The 14,929-nt window shown below is 38.4% G+C and overlaps 1 protein-coding gene across 3 annotated transcripts in view; it reads left to right on the top strand.

Moving 5' to 3' along the window:
- LOC100646978 (vascular endothelial growth factor receptor 1) overlaps positions 1-14,929 on the top strand; it is a 74,035-nt gene that overhangs the window by 51,726 nt on the left and 7,380 nt on the right. For 2 of the 3 annotated variants that reach the window (XM_012307773.3, XM_012307774.3), the window contains exons 18-21: positions 2,260-2,484; positions 3,515-3,683; positions 6,527-6,797; positions 12,427-12,758. In XM_012307773.3, coding sequence (XP_012163163.1) covers positions 2,260-2,484; positions 3,515-3,683; positions 6,527-6,797; positions 12,427-12,758 — 997 coding nt within the window. The remainder of the gene's footprint in view (positions 1-2,259; positions 2,485-3,514; positions 3,684-6,526; positions 6,798-12,426; positions 12,759-14,929) is intronic. The other variant, XM_012307775.3, reaches the window with a different exon arrangement.

The following is a 14,929-nucleotide window of genomic DNA, read 5'->3' as shown; positions in this document are numbered from 1 at the left end:
TTCATAGCTGGAGGAGACTATAACGCCAAACATACCCAATGGAGCAGCAGACTTGTCACAGCAAGAGGCAAAAACCTCTTGAAAAGCATAACCATCAACAATCTCAACTACCTCACCACATATGAACCCACATACTGGCACACTGACACTAAGAAAATCCCCGATTTACTCGACTTCTTCATAACTAAAAATATCTCGCCTAGATATGTCCAAATCAACTCCTCGGCGGAACTCTCTTCAGATCATTCCCCCGTTATTGCAACAATTAGCTCAACAATTATCGAAAATCCACCTAATGGCTTTATTCATAACCAACTCACCAACTGGCAGCTCTTTAGAGAAGTCTTTAATCATTCGACACCATCCTGAATATTCTTAAAAACTAATGAAGATATTGAAACAGCCGCGGGATACTTAAACAGCAGCATAGTAAACGCTATCCGCTCTTCCACACCTACTAAGAGTTATATCAATAAACATGAATACCCCCATTACATATTTAAAAAAATCGTAGAAAAACGTAGGCTTAGAAGAGTATGGCAGAGTCATAGAACACCTGACGACAAACGCAAACTAAATAACGCAACGAGTCAAGAGTGCTCCGGGGACCTCGATCGAATTGTCTTTCCGTTGCACCCCCTCCCGCGTCCTCTTGTTAAAAGTTCGCCTGAATCTTAAATTTGGAGCTAAAGGAACCGTTGCCCCTGGCGCCATCGCCCTTTCTAGTGGCGGCCTGTTGGAATGGCGGTGAAGCGGCTCTGGACCACTTGACTGTCATCCTTCTGCGATGCGTTACCCTACAAGGGTGAGAGATTTTCTCCCTTTCCCTCTCTGCCCGTTCCTTTACGAGCGTAACTTGCTCGTAGAAGAAGCGGACAGCCCGTACTCCTGTGGCCCGTTCAGCATCGCCTCCACGACTGCTGAAGGGGCCAAGCACTCGCCTATGGCGCGACGCAGGTTGTAGCGGGGCGGTTGTAGCGGGACAACTCCCACGCCGGACAGAATTCCAGCGTGTGCTACGCCGTGTCCCTTGCCTTCCCCGCAGTGGTAACAGGTGTCGGTCTCCTCGCTTCCGATCTTCTTTAGGTACTCCCCAAACACGCCGTGTCCCGTGAGTACCTGGGTCATCCTGTCGGTGTGCGGAACGCCGCGCTCAACGGGCCGCCTTTCCTCCCCTTCGCTGCTGGCATACCCACCTGTCGTCGAAGTAGGCGCGGATCAGCCGAACGAGGTAGGTAGGAACCTCGAAGTGTTCCGAGGCTGCCACTATCTTGCTCCACGGCATGGTGTTGAACGCGTTGGCGATGTCCAGAAACACTGCCAACGCCACGCCGTCCCGGGAAACCATGTCTTCCGTGAGTGCCCGTACGCGCCTGACCGAGTCGATCGTCGAACGTCCCTTCCGGAAGCCGTACTGGCTGTCGTGCTAACCCGGTACCCGTCCTAACATGTGTCGTTCCAGACGGGCGGCGACGATTCCAGCAGGTATCGTCGTATTCCAACGTATTCCAGCAAGGTATGCCGACAGCGAGTTCGCCGGTCGGCCTTCCTTGCGGAGCAGGACCAACCTCGCCGTGCTCCAAACTTGTGGGTAGACTCCCTCCCTCAGGCATTTCCGTGTAGATGCGCCGAAGTCGGGAGCCATAACCCCCATTGCTTCTCTCCAGATCCGGCCCGGAATCCCGTCCGGGCCCGGCGCCATGCCGCGGGAGACCATCCTTCTGGTCGCGTCCCACAGCTCTTCCTCGGTGACTTCCCACTCCGTGTTCCATTCCGATTTCAATATCTACCTGTTTCGACGATGAATACTTCATTAATATGTTTCTTATACACGAAAAACAATTGTTTGTTATCCTCTATCCCGTATTGTTATGTGAAATAATCAAATAATTAGCAAACATATTTAGAAATATTTTATTTTTCGAATGAGATTGTAATTGATTTGAAAGTAACTTCATCTTCGAATAAATTTGTTATTTTATTATGAATAATTATTTGATCTATTATTATTATTCGTAATAATCAAATATTTGGCAAATAAATCATTTGAAAATAATTAATTTCTCAAATAAGATTTCATTCATTATTTCTATTTCAAACAAAAAGTGTCCAACCATGATTAGTATTATAATGCTTTTCCAATTTAAACAAGATTATGTCAAATAAGTTACGAAATTGTAGGTATTAATTATATTACTTTTATAGCGAAATAGAATTTGGTAGTACGTACATACCTTGATTATGCAAAACGTTTAACAGGGAAACAATTAGGAAGCGGGGCTTTTGGCGTTGTTATGAAAGCGGAAGCAGAAGGAATTTGCGAGAACGAACCGATAACGACTGTGGCTGTAAAAATGGTTCGGCGAACAACAGTTCCAACTTGTGTTCGTGCGCTTGCCAGTGAGTTGAAAATTATGGTGCACCTTGGAAAACATTTGAACGTCGTTAATCTTCTCGGTGCTTGCACGAAAAACATTTCTAAACGTACGTATCTTATAATAGATCTAGGATTCACAAGAAACACTACAGTAAGACGTATAGCATCCGTATATCGCAGCACTTGCATAACAAATAAAGCTGAATCAAAAAGTTGCTGTTTAATGTGATTATAAAATCGCTGAAAAAGACTCTATACCCTGTGGCCCCAAATTATTCAATAAATTCTATGGCTCAAAATAAGAGAAAAATCAAGAATAACAAAATTGTAGCACAATTTTTTTAGTAAATCGAGTTTAAAAACTTGTCAAGTCTACAGTATACATTTGCCTAATTCCTAGCTTGAGAGGATAATCCAGGGGATTATTCTAGATTTGAAAATAAGTTAAAAATATTGAATAAAATTTTTTCGATTGGTCTCATTTTTTAAAAATATCAACCTAATAATTTGTCAGGTTTAAGTACCTTGTTTCTTTGCAAGTGTCTTAATGCTTATGAATGGAATTATACGTATCAACACATCACAATCGCAGGAACAGAAATTCCTTGTATTAATTTAATATTAATTTAGATATATTTTAATAGATAAAATCACAAAAATCTGTATCTGGAGCTTGCTAGCCGTTTTTCGCGTAAATAGACCTAGTTCTTAAACTTAATACAATTTTCCTTCATTATTTTTGCAAAGTTTATGTTATATCTTTTTAAACCATACCTATAAATCTAAGCGATTCTATCATCACTTGAATAATGTTCCTTGAAATTTAATGTTTTAAATACTTTTTATGTCTTTATGAAATATTCATTGTAAGAGAAAGTCAATTCTTAGATATGAATTTAATATTACCAAACAATAAATAAATTTGTATATTTCATTATTAATAATTTAATTTTATTTAATTATTAAATTTTGGTTAAAATATATGAAACTTTTTTTTTTAATTTGAATTTTTTAACTATAATATTTGAAATAAAATTTGAATTTTTTCGACTGAAGTCTCATTTTTGAGAAATAATAATATTTTTTAGGTGGAGTTTAAGCTTTAATCTTGATAGTTTTCTGATCTTCTTTTAATAGGTGAATTATTAGTGATCGTAGAATATTGCCGATTTGGAAATTTGCACAATTATTTGCTGCGACACAGGGCTGATTTCATCAACCAAATTGATCCTGCAACTGACAAATTCGATCCTACTATCGGTTTAGATCTTTTAACTAGATCTGTTAGTGTTAGCAGCAACAACAGGTTTGCTTTTGTTTTTCACTTCCACATAAATACTCATATTGTAGTATCGCAGAAATTTAGGTATAAATTTTTCCTGATACTATTTATAATTTGTAATTTATTTACAATAAATTAGTTATACAGATATTAATTAGACAGAAAACGATGATTGTTTAATTTGGAACTAAATGTAACAATCTTACTCTAATTTGACCACTCTCGCAACTGGACGATGCTAACAATTCAATCTCTCAGCTACGCTAGTAACTCACGCAACTCCACAACGCTAACCACTCAATCTCTCAACAACGCTAATAACTCTACTCTTCGACTCCTCGATTAACTCTGACCTCTCGACTCACTTCTCGATTCACACACTCTGACCTCTCGGTCAACACTCTTTGAACCGAAATCGTCCCCCTCCATTAGCGTTACTTTTTCCTCTCTCTACTCCCAGCCTGTTAACGCTCCGCAAGAACTACGTGACTTTAGTCACATAGGCTTTTTTCCCTATGTAAACTAACAACCGAAGGACAGACGACATTGTTTTGATCGATCTCTAATCAGGCTTTTTCCTTACGATACTACAATATCATAATAATATCCCTATTTATTAATATACTCGTTGATAATTGCTTGCTTTATTCCATTACACAATTAAATGATCGATTGAATGCAGCTCGTGAAAATGAAAATGTGTACAATTAAAATCTATATGTATAAAATAACCAACTCCCACATTGTATGTTAATATTCTAACAATACTATTAGCAGTATCCTATAAATATTTTAATCTCGGAATGCAACACTGTGTTTAACATTAGAATATTTGAAAACGAAAAAATCATACAGTAAAACCTCTCGTATCCCAAATCTTCAATCGAATACCATAATATTCGAGTCTCCTATTGCTCGAACATTCTTTCGCTGGAATAGAACTTTTGCTAATAACTAGATAGCGGATATTGATGCACTTATAAAAAATCTAGACTATAGCATGAATACAATATGTAGAAAGATATGGAATATCCAAAATAGCTATAACACATACTTCATACAATACTGACCGAGTTAATAACTCTGATCACCTTAAATATCTCCGTTCTTTCTACAGATATGAAGTAACATTTTTTACAATAGTTTAATGGTACAGAGTGTGCTATAGTATGACGGTAATGATATTTTTGTAGATTGAGGGTTTTCAATCATTTCAAAATCATCCCCACTTTTTAAATTATTTGCTATAGCTTTTTATTCCTAGTAGAAGAGAGAATGTTTATTTTAATTACAATTTCAACGAGCCTTAATGCAAGGTCATTCGGCAATAAATAGAAAATAAACAACAAATCTTGCAGCATAATAAGAGATGTCCGAAGTGATGGCTATTTGCATCGATGCAACTTTGAATTCGTCGGATTGCCAAAACGTCGACAAAAATCATTTGTCTAAATATAAATATAAGTAGATACAGATACATTTTAAATGTTCATATAACTGGACAATTGTTCAGTTAATAGAAAATCAGAGTTAAATTAATCAGGCAATAAGTAAAATTCCGTTCATATAAATCAAGTTCGTATAAACGGAGTTGAGTAATTATGTAGATTAGAGTATTAACTCGCCGATTTCGGTAATTTTTAAATATGTTGTCCAGATTTACATTTTGAATAATTTTTCCTCATACATATCATCGCCGCTAAGTTTTCAAATTATAAAACAATTTACGTTTCATACTATAAATATTATTTAACAATTTACTTAAAAGAATTTTGTCCTATAAGGAATTTTTCAATGACGGTTTTCAATGAATTATCGCATGTTTACCATTTTGAAAATCAAAATAAAGTCCAACATTCCATATCAATCGATTAAAAAATATAAAATAAAGCATTTTATTCTCGGGTTAGAAAATCGAGTTTGAAAATTTATCAAGTATACTTGAATATGGCTAATTCCAAACTAGGCAGGAGTAAATAATCGACAGGAGGTCATTCTACATGTGAAAATAAGTCGAAAATGCAGAATAAAATTTTTTCTCAAGACGTTTTATTTCCGAAAAAATAAATTTGAAAATTTATCGTACGCATGTAAGTACTAATTGGAGGTTAGTTTATCCTAATTAGCCATATTCAATATACTTGATAAATTCTCAAACTCGATTTTATCAAAAATTAAGCCGAAAATGAGAAAATTTTATTTTATATTATTTTCTTATTTTTCTATAAGGAATCACGACGTGCTCACTTTTACGTGTTATTCGGCCGGACCCTATATATACATGTGAATAATGGCGACTAGCCTGCTGATAGTACCCTTGTGCCGTTGTAGAGTTCATCAGAGTAAAGAAGCTATGGAAAGAGCCTTTTTCTCCTACCGCTTTACTGAATGGGTGAAGAAAAGAAGGAGCCGCCAATTTGATTGTAGCCCAATCGATTTATACATTTGATATACACATATTTTTCTCCTCTGCTTCATTTTCTTTATATCTTCTTTATTTAAAAATAATTACCATCAATTAATCAGGATTAAATTGAGTTATACAACAATATGATTACCGTCAGGTCGCGTACCAGGATCTAGTATAATCCTAATCTTTTCATTTAAGCCCTTTTGCGAATATCTCGCAAACTATAGCCGAGCAACGATTATTTATATGGAAAAATGTAGTTTGGATATAGGAAGCTCTACTGTTCTTGTATGTCCCATGTTTTCTAACTTATCGCTACACACAATTAGTAAACTATTACACATTTCTGCTTCCTTGCACCCTTGATCCATAACCCTGCTATTATAATATAAAACTACTGATGCTGTGCATGGGGTTACGGTTAACAAATTCGTGTTCTCTTTTGTTCATGCGACAGGATAAAATACGTGGCATTGTCATTTTCTCGCAGTCGTAGCGAAGATTCAGCCACCGAATCGGCAACATATCAAACCTCTACTACGGATTCTCAAGGAATTAGTATGTCGCCGGATGGCTGTGTTCTTAGTAATAATTCCTCTCAACCGGGATGGAGATCTAATTATCGCGGTGATTACAAAGATCACAATTTGAAACCAATCTGCACGCAGGATTTGTTATCCTGGGCGTTCCAAGTAGCGCGAGGAATGGAATATCTTAGCCAAAGAAAGGTACATTTCAATAATTTCTCTTCTTTTTTACTTGTTTATTTTTCTATGTATATAAAATAGTAAAAGGTAAATCTGTTTATAATTTACGTCACAATTATTGGAGAATGTAAACTATTAGGTCATCCCATAAGTTCGTTCCGTTTTTCGAGCGGTATATATGTTAAGATTGTTTACATACCTTTTAGTTTCATGAAAAAATGTAATCTCCCTCTCGTTGTACAACTTCTTCCCATTTTTCAAGTGCATTGATCCCTTATCGCCGTATGTTTATAAATCGACACATGAAATGTATACACAAAAGTCGGCACGATCTTACGAGATGACCTAATAAATGGATTAGATTAAGATTAACTGGAAAATATTTGTATGTAAGAATTATCTACAGTGTCATTCACTTAATTTGGAACTCTCAAACACGAGAACTTGGATAGCAACACATTGTAACAGTACATGTAAGCTTACTATCACTATTATATATCAACATCCACCATCTAATCTACAAGCTGCTTCTAGAACTAGGGTTACATAAATCATGTCGTTTATTGAAAAGGATTAACTCTGAGCATCTCAATTTTATATATGTATGTATTTTCGAGCTATCGCGGGGAGACGCGGTCGTTAGAATACGCGCCAACGGGAGTCGTAAATTCCCGTTACGATTAGAATGATCGACACCACGAATAGTTCGATCCCCGTATTTCGATTAAGATAATAGGGGTGATTCAGGTATGATAACACTGTGGCTCACAGAGTTAAAATTTATATTTCCAACACTTAGTATACACGATTGAATAGATATAATCACTTAATAACTTAGCACGGTATGAGACTTAATGTTAGAAGTTAGGCGTTAGATCTTTGACTGTGGTAGGAAAATGTGAGAGATATAGGAACGGTGAGAGTTGTAGGGAATGCAGGAACTCTAGTCACCGTGAGAGACGATGGAAAACTCTGAAGCTTATTCTAATGTGAATAAGGAGGAAAGCTTGGTATGGGTGTGCCCTTTGAACGAAGAACGCGGATTCGTTGCTTACATTTTTAGTTAGTAGAGTGAGGGCAATAATCCGCGATGTCGATTGGTTGGGACCAATGTTAGGAAGGAAGAGAGGAGGAAGAAACCTCCTACCAACTTGGGTCCTAGGCGACATTGTTTACAGGGAAACTCAGATTTTTCGTTAGGTATATCTCCGCTTTCTTCGTAATTCTTAAGAGCACATAATTCTAAAAACCGGCCGAAAATACTTCTGGAATTAGAAAGTCTCTTCTGGCAAACAGATGTGCTTAGACCATGTGTGTGAACAATGCAGCTAGAATTGCAACTTTATAGTGGGTCCTTGGGCCTATGGAGTGTTAGAAGGACGGCAGGTAGACCGGTGGTTGGCAAGCCGCGCGGGATGGCGTGCAGATGTGTTGCGCGACAGAACATCCTCCCCCCGTTGAGAGGGCACCGATCAAAATTCTGTAGAGGTAGAGTTAATTAAATCTCCTATCCGCCTTCTTGTTGATTGTTGCTGCCGTGTGGACTGTGGCCGTCCAGAAGATGTCGTGATCGCCAGGAGGAATTTGATGATACGACCGAAAGGCCGGTGCGCTGAGGGTATTCGTCTGTCCTGGAGTCTGGTTCGACGTCGCGCGGAGGGCGCGATGAAATTCACGATCCAGGACGCGTCGTGAAACAGCTTGGCCCATGAAGTATTGTGGAACACCTCGGCCCACGAGGTGTCATTGAATGAAACTCCGATGATGCATGGTACAGGTTCAAACACGTCGCAGAGTTTTGTGTTTGATTGGGGAACTGAGCTCCCCCCGATGATTTGGCCCAATTGAGTTGTCTTGTCCCAGGTATCGTAGCTTGTTTCATGGTAAGACCTCGAGCAGGTTTCGCCTTTCTTATATGGTATTTCTGCAACATCAGACCCGTGAAAGTATTGCATATCATTTGGACATCCTCGTTCTTGTTTCGGCTGTGGAAACGTGAAGGAGGTCATGGTTGATTGAGGGATGAGGCTCCCCCCGTTGACCCCTTCGGATTGCGCCTTCTCGCTGATGGCTGGTAGTTGTACCGGCGTAGTCCAACAATCCGCAAAAGACAAAATCAGCGATTTGTCCGACGTAGTGATCTGTGGGCTTAGTGGACAAGTGTTGAAATCAGCTGGCGCGTTCTGAAAACTACCGACAATTAAATGATTAGTCATAGTAGTAATAGCGTGGAGATTATCTCGATCTGGGTCACTCGCAGGCGTGGCTCCTCGCCGCCATGGCGATGGAGAGTTCTTCACGTTAGGGCCCGGAGAAAGATTCTCTGCTATGACGTCCATGTCAGGTGTAATATGTAAAGTGGTGTTCCCCGTCGGCGGAGTTTGATTCTTGTTGTCCTGGACGGGATTCACTTCCTTCCGGTCTAGTGGATCGTGAGAGGTTGGTTGAATGAAGACATTTCGTGGCGATTTGATAGCAGCGACGGATTCACTGGTTCTCGGTCTCGATGACGGGGCTTGCCGTGCGACACGTTGGTTACGTCTTAGCCGCTCGTATATATCTTCATATTGCTCTCTGATTTCGAGATCGCGCGATTGTCCATCCGAGTCTAATAATTCTATCTCGAGTTGGACAGCTTCGACTTGATGCGTCGACTCGTGTTGGACTTTTTGCACTTCGGTCAAATGTTCATTGCGGTCCACTGTGGATGAGAACGTGTCATAGGAATAGGTCCAGTTCTCGAAGGCACCGTCGAACTGAGGCAAGCTGACCTCTGGTAAAGTGATTGGTGTCGGCTCAGGGTTCACGCATGAGTCGCGTGTTTTTGTTGTCGAGGGGGTTGTTGCTGGTATTTGGTCAAAGAGATCTATGAGTCGTGTGTTAATCTCCAGATGCTCTTGCAACAAAGAGGCTCTACAAGCAATTTCCCCCTGATCTAACACTTCTAGCTCGCCTTGAACCGCGCTTAATTTCCTCCAATACTCGTCGAACGAATTGCGGCAAGATACTAAGTAGCCCTTGTTTACTTGCCCAGACTCTTCGTATTCATCGAGTTGGCGCTTCGTGATTGTAAAGCGGTTGGCGAGGCCGTTTCGTCTCCGCCGCAATGTGCTGATCGAGTCAGGTTGAGCCATGTTTGATTTTAATGGTAGGAACGATCTTACCTTGATCAAATGGGCGTTGGTCTGACAGTCGATTTTTACTCGCTACAGTGTGGCGTGGTCTCGTGTAGGTGCTGAACGAAGGAGGTGTTCCTCTCCGGTGGCGGCTCCTTTGGTCAGTTGACTAGGTGTTGGAATGTGGATTTCACGTGACACTGTATAGTCACTGGTCAGTGCACTTCTTTGATGGCACGTGATCCGGCTCGAAGGACCATGTATTTTCGAGCTATCGCGGGGAGACGCGGTCGTTAGAATACGCGCCAACGGGAGTCGTAAATTCCCGTTACGATTAGAATGATCGACACCACGAATAGTTCGATCCCCGTATTTCGATTAAGATAATAGGGGTGATTCAGGTATGATAACACTGTGGCTCACAGAGTTAAAATTTATATTTCCAACACTTAGTATACACGATTGAATAGATATAATCACTTAATAACTTAGCACGGTATGAGACTTAATGTTAGAAGTTAGGCGTTAGATCTTTGACTGTGGTAGGAAAATGTGAGAGATATAGGAACGGTGAGAGTTGTAGGGAATGCAGGAACTCTAGTCACCGTGAGAGACGATGGAAAACTCTGAAGCTTATTCTAATGTGAATAAGGAGGAAAGCTTGGTATGGGTGTGCCCTTTGAACGAAGAACGCGGATTCGTTGCTTACATTTTTAGTTAGTAGAGTGAGGGCAATAATCCGCGATGTCGATTGGTTGGGACCAATGTTAGGAAGGAAGAGAGGAGGAAGAAACCTCCTACCAACTTGGGTCCTAGGCGACATTGTTTACAGGGAAACTCAGATTTTTCGTTAGGTATATCTCCGCTTTCTTCGTAATTCTTAAGAGCACATAATTCTAAAAACCGGCCGAAAATACTTCTGGAATTAGAAAGTCTCTTCTGGCAAACAGATGTGCTTAGACCATGTGTGTGAACAATGCAGCTAGAATTGCAACTTTATAGTGGGTCCTTGGGCCTATGGAGTGTTAGAAGGACGGCAGGTAGACCGGTGGTTGGCAAGCCGCGCGGGATAGCGTGCAGATGTGTTGCGCGACAGAACAATGTACATACATAAATTATAGAGAAGAACACAGAACGATTTCGGTTGTGGTCCCTTGTGGTGGAATATGCTTACATGAAAAGTAATTATGCACAATGTTATTGCTCGCATTCTTACAAACATCATGGCCCTTTTCTACTCCGTTCTCTACATTTCATTTTTAACGTATTAAACATTTTCTTCTCCGTTGTAATTTAAAATTTATTAACGGTCACTTATTATTAACACTCGATGTATCTGGGTTTTCGTATCTTGATGTGATCACAAATACCGACCACAACGGTATCAAATAAGCGAGAGTAGTAACACATCACTCCTCATAGTCAGGATACAAAGACCCAGCCACAGCATCGAACGTAAGCCACTATCCGCCACAAGAGACCACAACCAAAATCTTGTCTATAATATATATATATATGTCGGGTTGACGTTAAGATTAGAGTTGGGGTTAAGGCGTGAAACGAATCCCCATTTGCATTAGACGTTATCATTATGCAATAGAGGAGATATTTACTAGTGCAAATATGATTATGATAGAATTTGACAAATAATCGCGATAATTAGATGCTTAAGAAGCTAATGACAATGATCCTAAGCTCAATAACGAATCTGCGGTCAACGGAATGACGAATTCTACTCTTCTTTAGCGTCTAAGTTGTACTCAATGTTAAAGCATGAAGCAATCACTACGCGTAAGAATGATACTTCAATCGTTGACGAGATCGTACAAGAGAGTGTCTCTCCGTCACGGTGACGCTGTCGAGGAAAACTATGATGGGTCTGTCTAAGGGCACGAGATCATCGAATTCGTAGAGAAAAGTCTTCGTTCGGAGTGTGAGGGAAATTGACGTTACTGTTAATTGGTCACTATCATAAATCTCAAATAAATACAGTCAGATCGAATGGCAACAATTTCTTAATACGGCTATGGTGGAATCTAGATTATAGTACTAAGGGGTCTTCCCAAAGTTCCAAAGGGAAGGTTCCGGTGTTCTTTCATCTCCGACATATATATGTACATATATAGAATTCAGATGCTCAAAGTCACTCATTTTCAATAAACATGATTTATGTAACTCTAGTTCTAGAAGCAGTTCATAGATTAGATGATGAATGTCGATGTATGATAGTGGTAGTAAGCTTACATGTAACCAGTGTGGTCATTTTCCAAGTTCCCGCACGTGTGGGTTTCGAGTTATGTAAATGGATGCGAAATGAAACTTGAAATATATCATGATAACTAAAAAATGTGTCTGATGAAATAAATTCTAAGCTATCAAAAATAATAGAAAAATTTTCAAAGCGCAGTATAAAAGTAGTATGAAATGGGGAAGACAATAACCTCATCAATTCGCTAATTAAATTACGAATATCAATAAATGAAAAATATAAACAAAATCATTTGATTGAAATATAATTTAATAATCATTTGTAGGTGTTACACGGTGATTTGGCCGCGAGAAATATCTTATTAGCCGAAAACAACGTAGTGAAAATCTGTGATTTCGGCCTAGCAAAAACTATGTATAAGGATAATAATTATAAAAAGAAAGGAGGTGGACTGTTACCTATAAAATGGATGGCCATTGAATCGATTAGAGATCGAATTTTCTCAACGCAATCGGATATCTGGTCATTTGGTATAGTTCTATGGGAGTTCTTTACATTGGCTAAGACACCTTATCCCGGAATGGAAGCCGAGAAACAATATCAGAAACTGATTGAGGGATACAGACTGGAGCAACCGGAATATGCTACTTCTGAAATGTGAGTTTAATTTATTGGATTGAGTGAAAAGTTCGTGTCGTTTTTTCAAAGTCAAATTACAAGACGATTCTCTTTTTTTCAATGTAACTTTATTCAGTAAGGTATTCTTGATTTTTGATATAAACCTTTCGCCATCTTTTAGATAGCTTTATTATACCATTGTTATAGAATTTTGCAGATCTTTGACCGAAAGACTATTTTATTTACTCCTTTTAGTCTTCCAAGAAATTGAATATTTAGGAATTAATCGTTAAGGAAGTTTTGTAAGGACTGGAATAAATGATAATTGGAAAGTGCGACAAGACAATCCACCCAAAATGTATCAATTTCTGCCTACTAGCCAAAGACATATGCGGTTTTGCATTGTCTTAAGATGAATACCTTTACCAATTCAAGTCCGAATTTACATCCGAATTAATTGTTTGATTTTTTGAAAGGAGCTCGTAATATAAAATTCCCTTATGACCCTAGCATGCGTGCAGCACAACCTTTTCCGGATGAAGATCTGCTTTTGGACTCGATAATGGTGGTTCACCTTGTTTGTCCATTGACCATGATGACTTTTTTGCCATAGTATTATAAAAGATTCATTTTTCGTTGCCGCCGACTATCCACCTCAAAAATCGATCATTTTCGTTCCATTTGATCGCATAAGGACCAAAGAATCGCATAAGGACAATCCGATCTATCAAATTCTTTTCTGACAATGTATCTAGTCCCCAAACGATAAGATAGTTTACGTACCTACTCAAGCTTGTAAATATCTATATATTTCACGATGAATCTTTGCGATATTTTATGTAGCTTTGAAATCGTCCGTGTTGCATAACGATGGTTCTGTTCATTAATCAACGCATCTTATGAAAGACAATATAAACACTGGAATACCGCTTCACTTTTATGTTCCATACATTAAATTTGACAAATTAAAGTTAAAATATCTGATAGACTAGTAGTTTTGGTGTATAATAAATCGGTTGATACTCTTTTGTAAAGAATAACGATCTGCGTCGATCGGTGCATTAAAGCATCTATAATTGTATTTTAAAAAATGTATGTCACCTTCATATAACGCGTCCATCTCGAAAAAAAGCACTTACACCAGATTGTGCCCCCCCCCTCCGAAGCTATAAACTGCTTATCTAAATTATATTTTTCTACAACATGTAGTGTATGAATAATTTGCATTTATAGATTTGAACTGATCATTCTGTAGATATTTGAATCCGAAAATGCTTGATTTAAAATAATTCTTAGTTTTAATTTTGTAGAACTTTGCATATGGAGAAAGAAAGACAGGTCCCATTGAAATCCCTGAAACTGTTTTCACCGACAATTCTTCGACAAGATTTCACTGATACCAGACATCACCGACAATAGCTTTGGCAATATTAGTACAGAGAAATAAAAAAGAATTTTTACTTGTGTAAATTTACTATCGCAGATATTTGATAATCGGTTGCCTTACGGCGGCCGGATTAGAAAGAATTAACCCAAGCTCAATATGCAATACAAGCTGGCTAACAAGTAAATAAGTTATTGTTATAAATTTGATTTCAATTAATTTACGCTAAGTATGTATGAAATTTCAACGTAAATCAATATCAAATCCATGGTCTGTATTAGATTTGGACATTGTTAATTCGGCTTCCACAGCACTGTAAAGCGACCAGCAATCATTAACTACTCCAATAACTATTCCTACATAAGTAAAGCTCCTCCCTTACTTCCTTGTGTTAATACTGTCAGTTAGTTAATGATGTTATCGGTGAAAAGAGTGTCTGCGAAATCTGCGTCGATGGTTTCAATAGCATGCGAAAGGAGAGAACAGTTTCCTTGCGTTTGTTTTACTTGCCTCTTATTTTGGTGAAATTAAAACTGAAATATTTTCGTATACGAATACCTCTACATTTTTTTATACGGAGTAAAAAAAATGCATCGACTAACATATAGAAAGATAGATTCATATTAAAAAATTACGGAAACATCTAAATCTCGAAAAATATGGCTATGAAGAAAATTGTATCATAATATGTGTCCCTCGGAACAAAATAATTCATTTCTTAAGCGTTTCCGCATATCATAATATCATTAAAAATAACAGAGAATCGTTTTGTAACAGAATTACTAATGTATTTGAACGTGTATGTACATATCGGATATTTTCAGTA

The sequence above is a fragment of the Bombus terrestris genome, chromosome 4 (assembly GCF_910591885.1).
Source record: "Bombus terrestris chromosome 4, iyBomTerr1.2, whole genome shotgun sequence".
NCBI lineage: Eukaryota > Metazoa > Arthropoda > Insecta > Hymenoptera > Apidae > Bombus > Bombus terrestris.
The sequence above is the reverse complement of the archived record's forward strand: the minus strand, read 5'-3'. Positions and strand labels throughout refer to the sequence as shown.